At 56.3% G+C, this 17,383-nt stretch overlaps 3 protein-coding genes across 3 annotated transcripts; 2 read left to right on the forward strand and 1 right to left on the reverse strand.

Annotated features, from left to right (window-relative positions):
• The first annotated feature begins 478 nt into the window (after positions 1-478).
• On the forward strand, positions 479-4,412 carry C8Q71DRAFT_773033 (vacuolar protein sorting-associated protein 41). Its single transcript, XM_047924441.1, has 15 exons — positions 479-692; positions 742-998; positions 1,140-1,980; positions 2,034-2,137; positions 2,198-2,290; positions 2,349-2,506; positions 2,561-2,798; positions 2,860-2,970; positions 3,025-3,102; positions 3,154-3,273; positions 3,328-3,403; positions 3,456-3,692; positions 3,744-3,921; positions 3,976-4,066; positions 4,121-4,412. The coding sequence occupies exons 1-14, from the start codon at positions 527-529 to the stop codon at positions 4,049-4,051; spliced, it is 2,733 nt and encodes a 910-aa protein (XP_047776601.1). The 5' UTR covers positions 479-526; the 3' UTR covers positions 4,052-4,066; positions 4,121-4,412.
• Positions 4,413-4,455: 43 nt separating this feature from the next.
• C8Q71DRAFT_773034 (uncharacterized protein) lies at positions 4,456-6,386 on the forward strand. The gene is made up of 13 exons (XM_047924442.1): positions 4,456-4,632; positions 4,691-4,736; positions 4,791-4,875; positions 4,928-4,988; positions 5,041-5,065; positions 5,119-5,284; positions 5,342-5,363; positions 5,414-5,542; positions 5,595-5,621; positions 5,671-5,704; positions 5,760-5,866; positions 5,923-6,092; positions 6,159-6,386. Exons 1-12 carry the CDS (start codon positions 4,577-4,579, stop codon positions 6,077-6,079), a joined length of 915 nt encoding a protein of 304 aa, XP_047776602.1. The 5' UTR covers positions 4,456-4,576; the 3' UTR covers positions 6,080-6,092; positions 6,159-6,386.
• A 9,409-nt stretch (positions 6,387-15,795) lies between these two features.
• C8Q71DRAFT_712170 (uncharacterized protein) lies at positions 15,796-17,266 on the reverse strand (the record flags this gene model as incomplete). The annotated part of the gene is made up of 10 exons (XM_047920844.1): positions 15,796-15,964; positions 16,031-16,171; positions 16,229-16,384; positions 16,450-16,471; positions 16,527-16,692; positions 16,756-16,780; positions 16,849-16,916; positions 16,960-17,052; positions 17,110-17,155; positions 17,211-17,266. The coding sequence occupies 10 exons, from the start codon at positions 17,264-17,266 to the stop codon at positions 15,796-15,798; spliced, it is 942 nt and encodes a 313-aa protein (XP_047776603.1).
• Between the last annotated feature and the right edge of the window lie 117 nt (positions 17,267-17,383).

Raw genomic sequence — 17,383 nt, forward strand, 5'->3', positions numbered from 1 at the left:
GGTCGCGGTACGAGGCAAGGAGGAGGCGCCCATTTGCGGACGCGACCCGGACGCGTCGCGCTGAGCGCGTGTTTCGCACACTCCATTCCCTCTCTCTCGCCCTCGTCGCCCATGCCGCCATGTCCGCAGACTCGACCGGAAATGGCCTCGACGATGAGAAGCAGCTGCTTGCCGACAGCCCGGAAGACATGAGCGACCCAGGCGACGACGACCGCTCGACCACCAGCGCGCACTCCGTGAAGCATGACGCCCGTCCTGACGGAAACGGGCACAGTATCGCGGGTCTGCATCATCACGACACCCATTCGGACGAGGATCAGGCGGGCACTGATGGCGACGGTGACGAGACTGGGAGTGAAGACGGGGACGAGGATAGTGATGAGGACGAGGAGGACGAGGACGAGGAGCCTGCGCTGAAGTATGAGCGACTCGGGGGAATTACTCATCAGCTGCTCCAGAAGGATTCCGCCTCTGCCATTGCATACGCGAACCAACGAATAGTGCGCTCCTTCTCGTGTGGACGCTCATGCTCATCGCTGACCGTCCTCAGGCCCTGGGCACGCATGGCGGAATGTTGCATATTCTGTCTCTCACCGGCGAGCTCATCAAGTCCTTCCAACCGCACTCTGCCTCTGTCACGGACATATCAGTCGATCTTACCGGGGAGTGGGTCGCCACCGCGTCTCTTGACGGTGAGCAGGCTCGCACATCTGTCTACAGCATCTCACGTGTTCCTCCCAGGGCAGGTCGTGCTGCACTCCGTCTCGAGCCCCGAGTCCCATACGTTCGACATGAAGCGGTCTCTCCGCACGGTGGCCCTTGAGCCTAACTTTGCCAAGAGCAGCACACGCTCACTGGTATGCGGAGGAATGGCGGGGTCATTGGTCTTGCATGAGAAGGGCTGGCTGGGCTACAAGGAGACGGTGCTGCACACGGGGGAGGGACCAGTCTGGCAAGTGCGTTGGCGAGGCAGACTCATCGCCTGGGCAAATGACTTGGTGAGTGGGCTTCGCGTCCAACGAGACCGGTGGTAGCGATTTTAGCTGCGCGGCCACCGCTTCTGCAGCTGCAGCCGTTACCACCAACATCAGCATCTCAGGTAAGGTTTGCCCAGATGTCGCTCTTACACCAACCAACAGGGCGTCAAGATCTACGACACCGTCTCCCAAACCCGCATCACCTACATCGACCGCCCGCCCGACAGCCCCCGCGCGGACCTATTCAAGTGCACCCTCCACTGGCAGGACGACTCCACGCTCCTCATCGCCTGGGCAGACCAGATCAAGGTTGCGCGCATCCGAGCGCGTCCCCGCACACCCACCGTCTCCGCCTCCGCGAACCTTCCCCCGTACCTCGCCGACATCACCGCCGTCTTCCAGCTCGATTGCATGGTCGCGGGCATCGTCCCCCACCCTCTCGGCAACTCACCCTCCACCGCAGGCGCGGGCGTGCTTCCCACCCAAAGCGACGCAGCGAGTGTCGCCTCGGGGGCTTCCTCGGCAGTGCACAAGACTGGGGCACCCCCGAGCTTAACTGCTTTCCTCATCCTTGCGTACACCCCGCCAGACATGTCGCTCCTCACGGGCAACGAAGCCATCGCGGACCGTGCGGAGCAGGCGCGCAAGGCAGCCGAGCGCCCCGAGCTCCGCATCGTCTCGCGCGGCGGGGAGGAACTCGCAGCGGACGCGCTCGGGATCTCGGGCTTTGAGCGCTGGAGTTGTAACGACTATGTGCTGATCGAGGTGGACGCGAGCGTAGCGGAGCGGTATTATGTCGTGTTAAGCCCGAGAGATATTGTAGTCGTGCGGCCGAGAGACTGGCGGGACCATGTTGCCTGGCTGGTTGAGAGACAGAGGTACGAGGAGGCCCTGGAGGAGATCGAGAGACAGGCGGCGATGGGAGTTACTGCTGGGCAGGGGCAGGACGCGGTGGACGCTGTGCATGTCGGGCAGCGGTACATCGAACATCTGGTCAGCCAAGGTACGCAATCTTCTGAACACAAATCGCCGCCTATTGATCTTAATGTTGTACAGGTGATTGGGTGAAGGCAGCTCGCCTCTGTCCGAAGGTCTGTGGACAGGACCCTAAGCGCTGGGAAGACTGGATATTCCTCTTCGCGCAGAAGCATCAGTTGCAGGTAAGCCTGAGGTGTCATTACTAGACAGCGCGATATGGCTGACAAATCTTCTCCACGAAGGCCATTATCCCTTATGTCCCAACAGAGTCGCCTACTCTCGGACATCTGGTGTATGAGATGATACTCGCGTACTTCCTTGCGCATGATCGTCACGTACGTTACCTTGCCTGCATCCCGAAGCTCACTTTCTCAACCCGTCGTCCGACTTTAGGCGCTGCTCCGGATGATCAAGAGCTGGCCGAAGAACATCTACGATGTGCCCGCCGTCATAGTCGCTGTGCAAGCAGAGTTGGACCGGGCGCCCTCTTCATCCTCGATGAAAACAACCGCACCTGCGACGGTGCTCCTTATGGAGTGTCTTGCTGAGCTGTAAGTCTGCCAATGCGATGTTCCGTGTCGTCCTTACTGATATCTTATATGAAGATATACCATGAATCACCAACCTGGCAAGGCCCTTCCTTACTTCCTGCGCTTACGACGCCCGAACGTCTTCGACCTCATTCGCGAGAACAACCTGTTCACCGCTGTGCAGGATCAAGCCTTGCTCCTCGTTGAGTTCGATCACGAGCTGATGGAGAAGCGGAGAAGAGACGGCGAGGACGTACGTCCGGAGGACAGCAGAGCGATCGCGTTACTTGTGGACCATATACACTCTATACCCGTGCGTGTGAGGCCATGCGACTGTCTCGGATCCATTACTGAGACCTCCCGCCACCGCGCAGATTGGAAGAGTCGTCCAGCAGTTGCAAGGACGACCCGACTATCTATACCTCTACTTAGATGCCCTCTTCCACAAAGACCCTCATTTAACATCTGATTTTGCAGATATGCAGGTGCGTCCCAAACACGCCTTTGATGCCTCTATATCCTAACGCGCACGACTGCAGGTTAGGCTCTGCGCGGAACATGCACCGGATCGGCTCATGAATTTCTTGCGTTCGAGCAATTATTACAGCCTCGAAGAGGTACTGCGCTTATCTTCGAGAGATACACACGTACTGACGGATATATACTAGGCGTACAACGTCTGCAATGAGCGAGATATGGTGCCTGAAATGGTATTCCTGCTGGGTCGAATGGGCAACAACAAACAGGCATTGACCTTGATCATCGAGCGTCTGGGCGACGTTAATCGGGTACGATGATTGCACTCTGTGTATAATCAAAGCTAACACTGGCTACCGCTGGAGGCGATCGACTTTGCTCGTGAACAGCACGATGACGACCTCTGGGAAGATCTGTTGAAGTACTCGGAGACGCGACCATGTAGGATTTGTCGCTTCTTGATGAGCGCTCTGCTGACCGTCTTGTCTGGCAGTGTTCATTCGCGGCCTGCTCGAGAATGTCGGCGCGGAGATCAACCCCATTCGACTCATTCGGCGTATCAAGAACGGTCTCGAGATACCGGGTCTCAGGGGCGCGTTGATCAAGATCTTGCACGACTTCAACCTGCAAGTCTCGTTGCTCGAAGGATGCCAGACCATCTTGGATGGTGATTGCGCAGAGCTGGCGCAGACATTGTACAGAAATCAGACGAATGGTTTCTTCCTGAACCGTACGTCCGCTGATCCATTACCATCTGCAACAGCTGACTCGTCTGTAACAGCGCAAACACATTGTCCTATATGCTCCCAGAGTCTGCAGCAACGCCCGCATAGCCTGACGCTGTTATACCTATGTCGCCATGTTGTGCACGCAAGTTGTGTTGCTCCTGACGAGGCTTTGCATGAGTGGATCAATCATAGCGCTGGAGGCACCCAGGGCGTCGGTGGCACAATTGCACTGTGAGCATTATCCTAGTTGGGCTCAGGCTGAACACTCATAGTTATGGCGTGTAGCGCTGCTATGGTGCGCGCGAGGATCAACACCGGGTGCCCCGTGTGTAAGCGGAAGGGCGAGGGACGACAGTCGTAGCCATTATCGCCTGTAGTATGTTTCACATCGCGTTCGAAGCCACTGGGAGACTGATGCTCTACATTCTAGGCCGAGAACACAGTGCACGTTCGCAGTTCAGCCGTACAGTACTACATACATATCACAAATCCTAGTCGACTTTCAGGACGATTGCTTCTGAGCCTAATTGCAAGTGTCTCGTCCATTCATTTCCTTCATAGCTTATCTGTGCAATGCTTCGACTGTCGACCGACCTGAGTCATCTTTTGCCCGTCGACGCGACCGTGGACTCACGCTACGACGTCATGCGACCGATATGCCGGCATTTCTGCATCATAGGCTCCCCGTCGGAAGAATACAGTGGTAGGTTTGGCCTCTATCTATAAGGCAGCTCTTCTGCGACCGTTTGGGCGTGACCTCCACCTGGCTTCGAGAACATGGGTGCTCTCCATTGCTCCCGCGATGTCATGTCATGGGTAGGAGGATATAGGGCCGCCTGCATACTGGCTTTCTGTCTCTACCGCTCAGAGCGTACTCAACATTGACATGCCGCGAAAGATCCTCATCGGTTTCGGTGCTGACGTCGACGCGGTCTCTGGATGGTGCGTCAGTCTCCCGAGTTCTCGCGATCTTGTAGTGATTATGTTTCCGACGCATTAGGCTGGGATCGTACGGTGGTGAGGACTCCGTGTCCGACATCTCGAGAGTACGCTGTCTTGATACTTGAGGGCTATGGATATACAAATTGATGCAAGGACAGGGCATATACGCAGGCGAAGTCGGCACGCCTCGCCTGCTCAAGTTGTTCAAAAAATACAACATCAAGGCAACGTGGTTCATACCTGGTAGAGCTTTGCTATGGCATCGACTCTGATCACTTGGTTGACTGTGGAGTAGGTCATAGCCTTGAAACGTTCCCCGAGGAGATGGCTGCTGTCAGAGATGCTGGACACGAGATGTAAGCGGCTATCACCCACCTAGACCTCGCGCTAACGCGATCGTAATCGCAGAGGATTGCACGGATACTCGCATGAGGTAGGAAGCTGGGATTGCCTGTGAAGTCTTTGCTAGAACGCACCCTCTTGCAGAATCCTCGTTCTATGACCCTTGAGCAGCAGAAGGATATCCTGGACTACACGTATGACCTACTGACGAAGTTCAACAATGGCGTTCCTCCGAAGGGTAGCGTGGCTCCCTGGTGGGAGACCAGCGCCGAAGGCACATTGTTACTGCTTGACAAAGGCATTGAATACGGTATGGTATCGATCACTGCGGAGCTTGGGTCGTACTGACAGTGTCTCTTCACCGTAGATCATTCTCACATGGCACACGAGTGAGTTCATGCCTTCTGAGCGGACTGGGCGCGACTGAGATGGACCTTAGCTCGCAGGCATACTACCTGCGTGACGAGGACACGTGGACCAAAATCAATTATACTGCCCAAGCGAACACTTGGATGAGACCTCTGCAGCGAGGAAAGCCGACCGGCTTGGTTGAGTTACCTGGCAACTGGTGCGCGAGAACCTTTTCATAGGCAAGAGTTGGCTCGAACAACGTATTGTAGGTATCTAGATGACTTGCCACCCATGATGTACGTTGGTATCTCCTTCGTCGGAGCATAATCTGACGCTCCTTCCTAGGTTTATCAAGAGCAGCCCCAACTCGCACGGATGGGTGTGCAGCCTCATTCTAGCTTTCCCGACGACGCCATACTCATAGAGCGATATAGGTCAATACCAGAGATGTCGAACAGATATGGAAGGATACGTTTACCTACCTCTACCGAGAGGAAGAGAACTTCATCTTCCCGATTACAATCCATCCTGACGTCAGCGGGTAAGCAACGATGCCTCGCGTCTCGACGCAATCTCTCTGCTGACATCTTTGTGCAGTCGACCCCATGTCTTGCTCATGCTCGAACGTTTCATCGAGTGGGTCAATACCCATGAGGACGTTCACTGGGTGTGCATGTATGACATGGCGAAGGAGTTCCGTGACAACAATCCGCCTCCTGCCGGAGCGCACATGCCTCGTGGCCTCGAGCTATAGTGATGGAAACTCGGTGCGTAGGGTCTGGTCGTATATGATCGCAAGTGCGCATGGCTTATGAACCGTACACACAATGCAGACAATCTCACAAGTACACTTTCTCCTGTATGTCCGTCAATGAAAAGAACAAGTCTTGGATGGATCATGTTGTATGACCCTCTTATCAATCTGATCATGGTGGGCCGTACATTCATTGTATTTTGCTCCTTTCGTGGGGAGAAAGTCATTAGGGTTGTTCAGAGTAAGGCTGTCCGGGCAGCTATCCCGTCCAGATGTCCGAGGCTCGACGCCGGCAAACGCCGACAGCGAGCCTCAGCTGTGATCCTGATCGCTGTCGCAGGGCGCTCGCTGTCGGTGCGCACCGGCGGAGTTTGAACGGGTGGCGCGCGTGTGCCAGCGCGCCTCTGCGATCGTCCTGTACCTCTACGACCTCTCTGTTCTGGCTCGCTCTGGCAGCGTGCGAATGCCCCCGGCAACAGAGCGTGAACAGCTCCTCCAATGGCTCGCGATGGCGAAGACGAAGGGCACCTCAAAGCCGGGGAAGACCACTGCCTCGGCCGCCAAGGAGAATCCCCAGCCAGCAGCTCGGAAGGCGCGCGAGAAAGGGAGCCCGCCGGCGGGTCCCAAACGGAAAGTGGAGGTCGCGTGAGTAAAATCTCTTGCTTTCGTGTAGATGGTGCTTACAGAATTCAAGGTGGGCTGCGAAGAAGAACCATTACCTCACCGACGCGCTGCTCACCAGCATTGAAGACCGCCCTTCCATCAAGATGGCCCTTGGCTTCGCGAAGGGCGATGATGTCACCGGTGCTTCGAAAACCGGCGGCGGGGACTCTGTCGACACGCAGTATGAGCGGCTCGCCCGGGAACTGTTCTTGAACCAGTACCCTGCGCTCAACAAGACAGAAGCCCACGTTCCGAAGCTTGGAACGTGTAAGCCGGCGGCTTACGACATCTGGCGATACTTGCCATTTGCGGACATGTGGACGCCGGTGTACTCACGTGTAGTTGACCGCCGCATTTGCTTCCGCGGCTCCACTTCTGGTTCGGTGCTCTCTCTCTTTCCCCAACCCTCATCTTCTCTCTCTCGCTCTCTCGTGCCTCTCGTAGCCGTAGTTTCCTTCTCTTGTTATCCCGTGTATTTCCTAGGCTCTCGACTCGCGTCTCGAATACACTCCCTCGTCTCACGTATTCTAGCGCGCGCTTCGCTCGACCCAACCGATCCGAGTGTTCTCCGCCGCGACCTCGGCGGGGTTCCACTTTTTTTTACGTGCCAACGAGCGTGTACCGCCTTCTCCCCGTTTCCCTTCCTCTCGACCCCGAACCGCAGCCGTGTCTTGAGCGAGGAAGTCATCGGACTACTCTGCTTCACCCGTACCCGTTCCCGACGCCCCGCCGGACAGTCACCGGACTGTATCGCGCGTCGTACCCGTAACCGTACCCGTACCCGTCGCTAGCAAGCCAACACTCGCGCATATACCCCCGAATTACCCGCATACACCCCGCTCAGCAGACGCCCACCGTGTCGCCGACCAGTTCAGACGCACTGGCTCAGTCGACGGCATCCTCGCCGCTGTCCTCACCACCGTCCTCCCCGCGACCGGTACCCCGCACCCCGTCACCCCCACACGTCTCCCCGCCCCGTCTCTCGCAACCCGACCAACCAGTCCCCGTTCCCACCCCAGACAAGCGGCTCCCGTCGCTGCCTTCGTCTCCATCGCGTTCGGTAACCTCGAACTCGTCTTCGTCAAGCGAAGATACCGACGGCCCCTCCGTTTTCATCACGTACACCGGGATGGTTGCCAATCTAGCTCGACTCGAACACCATGGGTCGTCTAAGGCGCCGACGCTGCACCCAGGCGAGCTGACAGCGGAAATCCTATGCGACTTCGAAGACGCTTGCATCAACTACTTCAACCGGAACAAGCGGAAGATCGACGACGCCGACCAGACGAGTGCAATCTTAGGCGAACTACTCGACTTCCGCATCCGAGATTGGATCACCTGCGACCGAGCGGCGATCGAGGTCCTGTCGTTCCAGGCATTCATGCAGAAGCTCCGTGAGCAGTTCTTAGACAAAGACTGGGCTGGAACGCTTCACACCGAGATCCTCCATTGCCGGCAGAAGAACAACGAGACCTTCGCAGAATACAGCATCCGTGCCATAAAGAAGAACACCGTGCTGAAACGCAGCAACGCCGGACTGGAGCCCCTTCGCCTTATTCAAGTGCTCGAAGCGGGGATAGCCGACACGCTGGTCGCACGGATACGTTCTAACCACGACGAGCTGGAGGCGGCAAAGAAGCCAGAGGTGCTGAAGGAGAAGGGTATCCACCCGTGGTTGCAGTCGATGAAGCGGATCGACGAGCAGCAGAGGGCGGACTTCGCCTCCTTCCAGCTGTACGCAGCGAGGGCCAGGGCAGACGCGCGAGGCGGACAGGCACTCGGCGAACCCTCCCGCCGCGGCAACACGAACTCGGTTAACGCAGTCATGAAGGACGTTCCCCAGCGTCCGGCCTCGGCTGACAGAGTGGCGCCGTTAACGGTGGCAGAACGCGCCCTGCTACGGGCCCACGACGGCTGTTTCAAGTGTCGGGAATTCTACGCGGGACATCGTCGCGAAGCCTGTCCAAACCCGTGGCCGAACCCCGCTACGTACCGTACCCTCACCGAGAACGACGCGCTCGCGGCGAAGCGAGGCAGAAGCCACTCCGCGCCGCCTGCTTCGCGAAGCAAACCCGCGCCCGTCGCAGCGGTCGCGTCCTCCTCGCGCATCCAGATCGACGACGATGACGACGACGAGAACCGCCCAGCGCATCCCGTGGCGGCTGTAATGGGCATCCGTCGGATCTCGTACTCACGCTCGCCGAGCGTCGGGGCCCTGTACAAGTCGGACGACGATGATCGCAGCTCGGTATGTCCAACCGTCCCGTTAACGAGTGACCCATCGGTCGTAGCGGCAGTATCCCCAGTGCAGGCAGACTCTTTTCGCGAGCCGCATCTGCTGTGGCAATGCGCCGTCGATGGGCCGCTCGTTAACGACCCGATACCTCTGCAGGCGCTGATTGACAGCGGATCCCACACAGTCCTCATACGGGAGCCGTTAGCTCACCAGCTGGGTCTCCGTCTGCGCAACTTGCCGCAGCCGGAACGCGTCGAACTCGCAATGGCAGCAGAAGGGAAGAAAGTAACAGTTTCCTTGTATCAGTACGTCAAGTTGTCTGTGTCGCATCCATCGTTTCGCTGGAAGTCTCGCACTGTCCGTGCTATCGTAACTCCCGGTCTTTGTACCGATTTAATCTTGGGTCTCCCGTTCCTCGTTCGGAACGGGATCGTAATTGATCACGCGGCTCGTAGCATCGTCCCGAAGGACTGTTCCTTTAATATCCTCGACCCGGCTCCTGTATTACCAGTACCCGTACCTAAGCCTCGCCTGCGCGAGCAGTTCAAAGAAATTGTGTCTCATCATACTGCCACTCTGACTGAACTGCGCGACAAAACCGCAGCTATCCGGACACGTTTGGATAGCTTACCCCCGGGCAAACCTGAGGCCCATGTGGCGGCTGTTCTAGAGCGGGTGGAGGTGCTCGCAGCACAACAGCGGCTCACGAAGTTAGGGCAGGACATGGTGTCCAAGAACAAAGACGTGTTCGAGCCCATTCCTCATGCGGAGGTGTTACCCGATGACGTGTGGTGCCGCATTCAATTGAAAGAGGCTCATAAGCAAATTGTGACCCGGACGTACGCATCCCCGCGTAAATACAAGGAGGCTTGGACAACCTTGATCCAGGAACATCTCGAGGCAGGACGAATCCAGCCGTCGAACTCTGCGCACGCATCCCCCGCCTTCTTGATCCCTAAGGCAGACCCGACGGCGCTGCCAAGATGGGTTAACGACTATCGAATGCTGAACGACAATACCGTGCCCGACGCGCATCCCCTGCCTCGCGTTGATGACATACTGGCGGATTGTGGAAAAGGAAAGATCTGGTCCAAGATGGACATGACTAACTCCTTCTTCCAAACGCGCGTACACCCCGAGGACGTGCATAAGACGGCTGTCTCGACCCCGCTGGGCTTATACGAATGGCTGGTAATGCCCATGGGCCTGCGGAATGCTCCCGCCATACACCAGCGAAGGGTAACCGCGGCACTAAGGAAATTTATCGGGCGTTTCTGCCATGTGTACCTGGATGATATTGTTATATGGTCCGACTCCGTGGAGGAGCACGCCCAGCACGTTCAGATGATCTTAGACGCCCTACGAGGAGCTAAGCTCTACTGTAACCCGAAGAAATGCCACTTTTTCCTACTCGAACTCGATTTCTTGGGTCACAAGATCTCACAGAACGGCATTGAGGCTCAGTCGACGAAGGTCGACAAAATTCTGGAATGGCCAGTGCCCCAGAACGCCACCGAAGTCCGTGCGTTTTTGGGGCTAGTACGGTACATCGCGTCTTATCTGCCAAACCTGGCTGAACACACGCGTTTGTTGACACCACTGACGACGAAAGAGGCTAAGCGCGACTTCCCAGTGTGGCTACCGGAGCACCAGCGCGCTTTCGAAGCGATCAAAGCTTTGGTCGTGTCACGCGAATGTTTGACGGTGATTGATCATGCCAACCCGGGCGATAACAACATATATGTGACCTGCGATGCCAGCGACTGGCGCACAGGTGCGACCCTCAGTTTCGGCCCGACCTGGGAAACCGCGCGGCCTGTGGCCTTTGACTCCATGCAGCTCAAAGGACCGGAGCTGAACTACCCAATACATGAGAAGGAGCTCTTAGCGGTTATCCGTGCATTGAAGAAGTGGAGGGCGGACCTATTAGGCATGCCCATCCTAGTGTATACCGACCACCGGACGTTGGAAAACTTCGCCACACAGAAAGACCTATCTCGGCGGCAGCTCCGTTGGCAGGAATTCCTCGCCCACTATGACCTCACCATCGTGTACATCAAAGGGGAGGACAACACCGTAGCGGACGCGCTGTCGCGCCTTCCTCCAGAGGCTTTCGCCTGCGAACGGGTTAACACATGCGCGGCAACCTTCAGCATTGGTCCCGATGCTGAGCTGCTGAAGACCATCCGGGAGGGTTATGCGAAGGATGACTTCTGCGCACGCGTGATCGACAACGCGCGTTCCACTCCCGGAGCGGAAACGTCCAATGGATTGTGGTACATCGGCGGCCGGCTGCTGATTCCCCGAACAGGTGACATTAGAGAACGGCTGTTCAGGGTCGCGCACGACAATGCAGGGCATTTCGGGGCAGACAAAAGCTACGCTCACCTGAGATCATCATATTACTGGCCCAACATGCGTAGAGACCTCGAAAACGCCTACGTACCGTCCTGCGGACCATGCCAGCGTAACAAGGGGCCAACGTCCAAACATACGGGACCCCTGCACCCGTTGCCGGTGCCCGACGAACGTGGTGACAGCGTCGCCATGGATTTCATCGGCGAGCTTCCTGATGACCAGGGGTATAACTGCATCCTCACGATGACGGATCGCCTGCACTCGGACGTGCGGGCGGTGCCAACTCGGACGGACATCACTGCAGAACAATTAGCCGTGTTGTTTTTCGACAATTGGGTCTGCGAAAATGGTTTACCGAGCGATATCATCTCCGACAGGGACAAGCTTTTCATGTCCGCCTTCTGGAAGGCTTTGCACAAGCTGCTTGGGGTCGACCTAAAGATGTCCACATCATACCACCCGCAGACAGATGGACAAAGCGAGCGTACCAATAAGACCATCAATCAGTGCCTCCGCTTCTATGTCGAGCGACATCAGCGCAACTGGGTCCGCGCACTCCCCCGGATACGTTTCCAACTGATGAGTAGCGTGAACGCCTCAACGGGGAAGTCCAACTTCCAGTTGCGCTTCGGACGCGCTCCCCGAATGATACCACCAATGGTACCAGCCCAAATGACCGATCTAGGGGTGGCCGAATCGGCGGCATGGCGAGCTGTCGAAGAGCTGCAACACGACGTCGCAGAAGCAAAGGACTGTTTGCTCACATCAAAGATCAATCAGGCCGCGAGCGCGAATGCCCACCGCGGCACTGAAGAATGTTACAGCGTGGGCGACCTGGTCATGCTGTCGACGGCAAACCGGCGGCGCGAATACAAGCGCAAAGGGCAACGTCGGGCAGCGAAGTTCTTCCCGAGGTACGACGGTCCGTACCCCGTGAAAGAGGCGCACCCAGAAACCTCGACTTACGTCCTCGATCTACCTGAGTGGATGAACATTCATCCGACCTTCCATACGTCCGAGCTGAAACGGCACAAAGCTAACGACGCTGAGTTGTTCCCTGGCAGAGAGTTCGCGCAGCCAGGACCAGTGCTTACAATTGATGGACAAGAAGAATATTATGTTGACAAGGTTCTGGACGAACGTCCGCGCGGACGCGGACGGCAATACCTAGTGCGCTGGAAAGGTTGGGGACCGGAGCATGACTCCTGGTTACCCGGCCGAGAACTGGAGAACAACGTCGCTTTAGATGCTTGGTTGAAAGACGGTTCGTAATGTGCTCATCCGACCCGCCTTAATGCTTCAGAGGCGGGGAGGGTGTAAGCCGGCGGCTTACGACATCTGGCGATACTTGCCATTTGCGGACATGTGGACGCCGGTGTACTCACGTGTAGTTGACCGCCGCATTTGCTTCCGCGGCTCCACTTCTGGTTCGGTGCTCTCTCTCTTTCCCCAACCCTCATCTTCTCTCTCTCGCTCTCTCGTGCCTCTCGTAGCCGTAGTTTCCTTCTCTTGTTATCCCGTGTATTTCCTAGGCTCTCGACTCGCGTCTCGAATACACTCCCTCGTCTCACGTATTCTAGCGCGCGCTTCGCTCGACCCAACCGATCCGAGTGTTCTCCGCCGCGACCTCGGCGGGGTTCCACTACAAGGAGGCTTGGACAACCTTGATCCAGGAACATCTCGAGGCAGGACGAATCCAGCCGTCGAACTCTGCGCACGCATCCCCCGCCTTCTTGATCCCTAAGGCAGAAACGTCAGTGAAGAACCGGGTAGACAGGTATGTCAGTATTGATCCTTTGTACATGCTTAGGACTGACCCTTTGAAGCTTGAAGAAGATGTACCGTGGTCACCGCAAGGCTATCGGTGAGACAGGTGCAGGCCTCATCAGCGGTGACAAGGAGAATGAGATCATTCCGGGCTCTGAGCTGGACAACATGTGGCGTATGTCCGGTATCCTCTCATGTTCTATGTACTCACATGTTCTGTAGAACAAATTCAGACAAATTTCCCGTGGTACAAGCGGATGGACGTGCTCATGCGCAACCATCCGTCTGTCTGTCGGGACTCAGTGGCTAACAGCACAACGTCTGCCAACACGAGTGTGCTTGATTCCTCCTTGTCAAATGTGAGTAAATATGTGTTTCTTGTAAATCTGTTGTATCTGACTATGATTTGCAAGACTGGGACCCGTGGTCATCGTGAGCAGAGCGACGATGAGTCGTCATCGGATGACGAGGACGATTCCTCGTCATCTGACGATGATGAGCCAGCTCATATGCCTGTACGGCTTGCTTCCAAGGCACCTGCGCCCTCTATGTCTGCTCCACCTCAGTCTGCTCAGAAGCGTAAGATCAACGAGTTGTTCAGCCAAGTTTCAGAACTTGCTGCTGAGAACCGTGATCAACGCCAGAAGATGGCTGAGATGAAGGAGATGGAGAGGACCAAGCGCGATGTGAAGAAGGCCAAGCTCAAGGCTGATGCTGAGCTACTTCTTGACCGTGAGCGTCGTGAGCACGCGAGCAAAGAGGGCGAAGCTCAACGTCTCCATGCAGAGCGCATGTTAGAGCTTCAAATTCGTCTTGCAGAAACTCAGCGCAATGGTCCCCCTGCTGCTCAACCGCCGGCATGGTTTGATCCTTCACTCCAGTAAATTTTTATACTATAGTCCCCCTAATATTGCTTCCTTTAACTCCGCTCGCTTCAGCCTCCCTTCCAGTAGTTCTACCTCTTCTGCCTCCTCTGCCTCTACTTGAGCTGCATGCTCACGCCATTCCCTTCGCCAAGCCCGTTCCTTCCTGCGCTGCTTCTTTAGGTACTTTAGGCCATTACGATAGAATGTGTTTGTTGAAACATTGCGATCCTCATGCTCCATTGCGTAGGCATGCAGATGAATGCATGCAGTAATCCACAACGTGGCATATGCAAGTCCACAAGGACTGTCAACAGCAACACGGAGGCCCTTGAGAGAGCACCAGCGACCCTTTAGGAATCCAACACAGTGCTCAGACCGTACACGGACAGTTGACACGTGATAGTTGTACGTCTTGTTTTCAGGAATCAGCTTCTCGGGCCTAAGAAGTGTCAGAATAAATGCACAGTTAGCATGAGATTGACTTACTTCTTGTATGGTGACTGGCACCATTTCCGGAGTGGATACGCTGTGTCCGCCCAGACCCATTCATCATCCTGCAGCAGCATGTCATGCTCAGCTGCTACATGAGTGCTCTCCCAAGCCGCAGCATCGTTTTGACTGCCAGGGAGACCAACAGCGTAATCGATAATCCGCAGGTCTGGTGTGGACACAAGCTGCAGGCTAATAAGTGCCAGTTTCACTCAATGATAAAACAGACACATACTTGGACATTGAAAGAGTAGTTAGACTTCCGATCATAGAAGGCATTGCCAAAATGACCAGGGCGGCGGAATATTGGGACAAGCGTGCCATCCACCATAAGCCATCCATTCCGCCACTCCGCGCATGAATGAGCCTCAACCCACTCCTTTGCTGCTTGCTGTGCCCGAGACCCAGGCCACTGAACAGTCGCACTTCGGAATTCATCCGAGCAACATGCTTTCATGACACGTGCTGTGGCAAGGTGGACCATCCCGTAACTGACCCCAAACTGCAAAGCTACCTTCATCGTAGATGCAGCATTCCCGTAGTGGCCAAAACGGAAGAGGGCGATGAGAAGCTGCTGCTCAATTGGCAGCTGGGGATTATTTGAGTTATTATGAAAGACCTCGTGGTCACGGAGGATCGCAACAAGATCATTGAAACATGCTGGGGACATGCGTGCGTACGATTGGAAGATCTCTGGCCGGTTGACCCTGTAGTTGTCCAACACAAGGTGTAGAAGCCCAGATGACTTCTCAATGTCCTCCCGATCCGCCAGGTAGCGACGTGAAAACAGCTCCGCCATCAACAACAGATAGTTGTCGATTGCAACAGAGCCACCGAGAAGGCCCTCCTCCTCATCGGAGGAAGAAGGGGGGGTGCCAGAGGAAGAGGAAGACGAACTGGATGAAGCCATAGGGTCCTCTGCGGGTGCAGGATTGCGGTGGCGATGGCGTCCTGCAGGGTTGTTATCGTCAAATTCATATTGATCTGCGTAGAGGTTCTCTTCAAGTTCCGCAATGTACTCGACAAGGAATGCGCGTTCGAGCGCGTCGGCTGCAAGCTGTCGCTCAGTGCGACTAGGCATCGTAGAGCCGGAGAGTGTCGACGAGAACGGGGGGGAACTGAAGGCGAGGGAGATCGCTCGCAATGATATCTGATCGAGTCATCAAGCGCGCGCGCCACCCGTTCAAACTCCGCCGGTGCGCACCGACAGCGAGCGCCCTGCGACAGCGATCAGGATCACAGCTGAGGCTCGCTGTCGGCGTTTGCCGGCGTCGAGCCTCGGACATCTGGACGGGATAGCTGCCCGGACAGCCTTACTCTGAACAACCCTATTGTGGCTATTGCGAGGTACCACTCTCCATGCCACGCGGCATCCGTGCTCCGGCCGGAGGAGCGTTCTTCGCTCGGAACTCGTTCGCCATGTCGTTCATGCATACCCAGTGCACGTCCTCATGAGTGTTGACCCACTCGATGAAGCGCTCCAACATGAGCAATACGTGCGGGCGACTGTCGCGGTAGCGGAAGTGGTCAATCATCAGCTCGCTAGGCGTATCCAACGCGGAGAATACGCACCCGCTGACGTCTGGATGTATGGTGATGGGGAAGATGAAGTCTTCTTCTTCCCGGTACAAGTATGTGAAGGTGTCCTTCCAGAGCTGCTCAACGTCTCGGGAGTTGACCCAACCGTGTGAGTTTGCGCTCCCCTTGATGAACCTAGGACGGGCCGCGACATGAACGAGCAGCCGGTGGACAAGCCGAACGTCTACCTACATCATCGGTGGTAGGTCGTCCAGATACCAGTTTGCAGGCAGTTCGACCAATCCAGTGACGTTTCCTCGTTGTAGAGGCTTCATCCAGGTCTCGGCCTTCCCGCTGTAGTCGATCCTCGTCCAGGTATCTTCATCGCGGAGGTAGTATGCTTGCGAGCTGCGTGTGATCCCAATGTGAGTACTACGGCACTCATGGCATGTCGAAGTGTCGTCTGTACTCACTCGTGTGCCATATGCGAATGATCTACGAGGACATCGGAGTAAGTCAGATCGAGTTACGTCTCAATGCTGCGACATACCGTATTCAATACCCTTGTCGAGAAGCAGCATCGTCCCTTCCGCACTGGTCTCCCACCACGGCGCGACGCTTCCCTTCGGCGGGACACCGTTATTGAACTTCGCCAGGAGGTCGTACGTGTAATCGAGGATGTCCTTCTGCTGCTCCAGGGTCATGGACACTGGGTTCTACGGCATATCACTCAATCAGGAGGCGCCATCCGCGCTGGTCACTGTCGTTCGGGTGCGTACCTCATGCGAGTAGCCGTGCAGCCCGCTGCGAGTGTACGGCCGTGTCAGCAAGACTCGGACGTTCCGCAGGAGGCTGGAGTGGGGTGTACTGACATCTCGTGTCCTGCATCGCGTACCGCTGCCATCTGCTCAGGGAACGTCTCCAGACTATGGCCTACGCACTCGTTCAACATGACGAGACCCTGTGATTCCCCATCGCGAGACGGACTTGCCTGGGATGAACCACGTTGTCCTGATGCCATACTTCTTGAACAGCTTCAGAAGGCGCGGGACGCCTACTTCGCCAGAGTAGAGGCCCTACCGCGTCGCGAGTGAGGCGCAGCATCAAGCGACATCTGGTCGAACGGTACGTACTCTGGATATGTCTGACACGGAGTCCTCGCCGCCGTACGATCCGAGCCTACGCCGCGAACGATCGGCGGGTCTATGCGTCTTTTACAACTGCATGGACGTACCATCCTGCTACCGCGTCCACGTCGACACCGAACCCGATGAGTACTCTGCGAGGCATGATGAGAGAACTGAGAACGGTCGCACCGATGATCGCCTAGATATACCAACGATTCCCCTGACGTATGTCGAGAAGCGTTGCGAGATAAGCATGTGCAAGGTACATCGCCCAGCCAAT

The sequence above is a fragment of the Rhodofomes roseus genome (genome assembly GCF_022264815.1).
Source record: "Rhodofomes roseus strain CIRM-BRFM 1785 chromosome Unknown C8Q71scaffold_17, whole genome shotgun sequence".
NCBI classification, from domain to species: Eukaryota; Fungi; Basidiomycota; class Agaricomycetes; order Polyporales; family Fomitopsidaceae; genus Rhodofomes; species Rhodofomes roseus.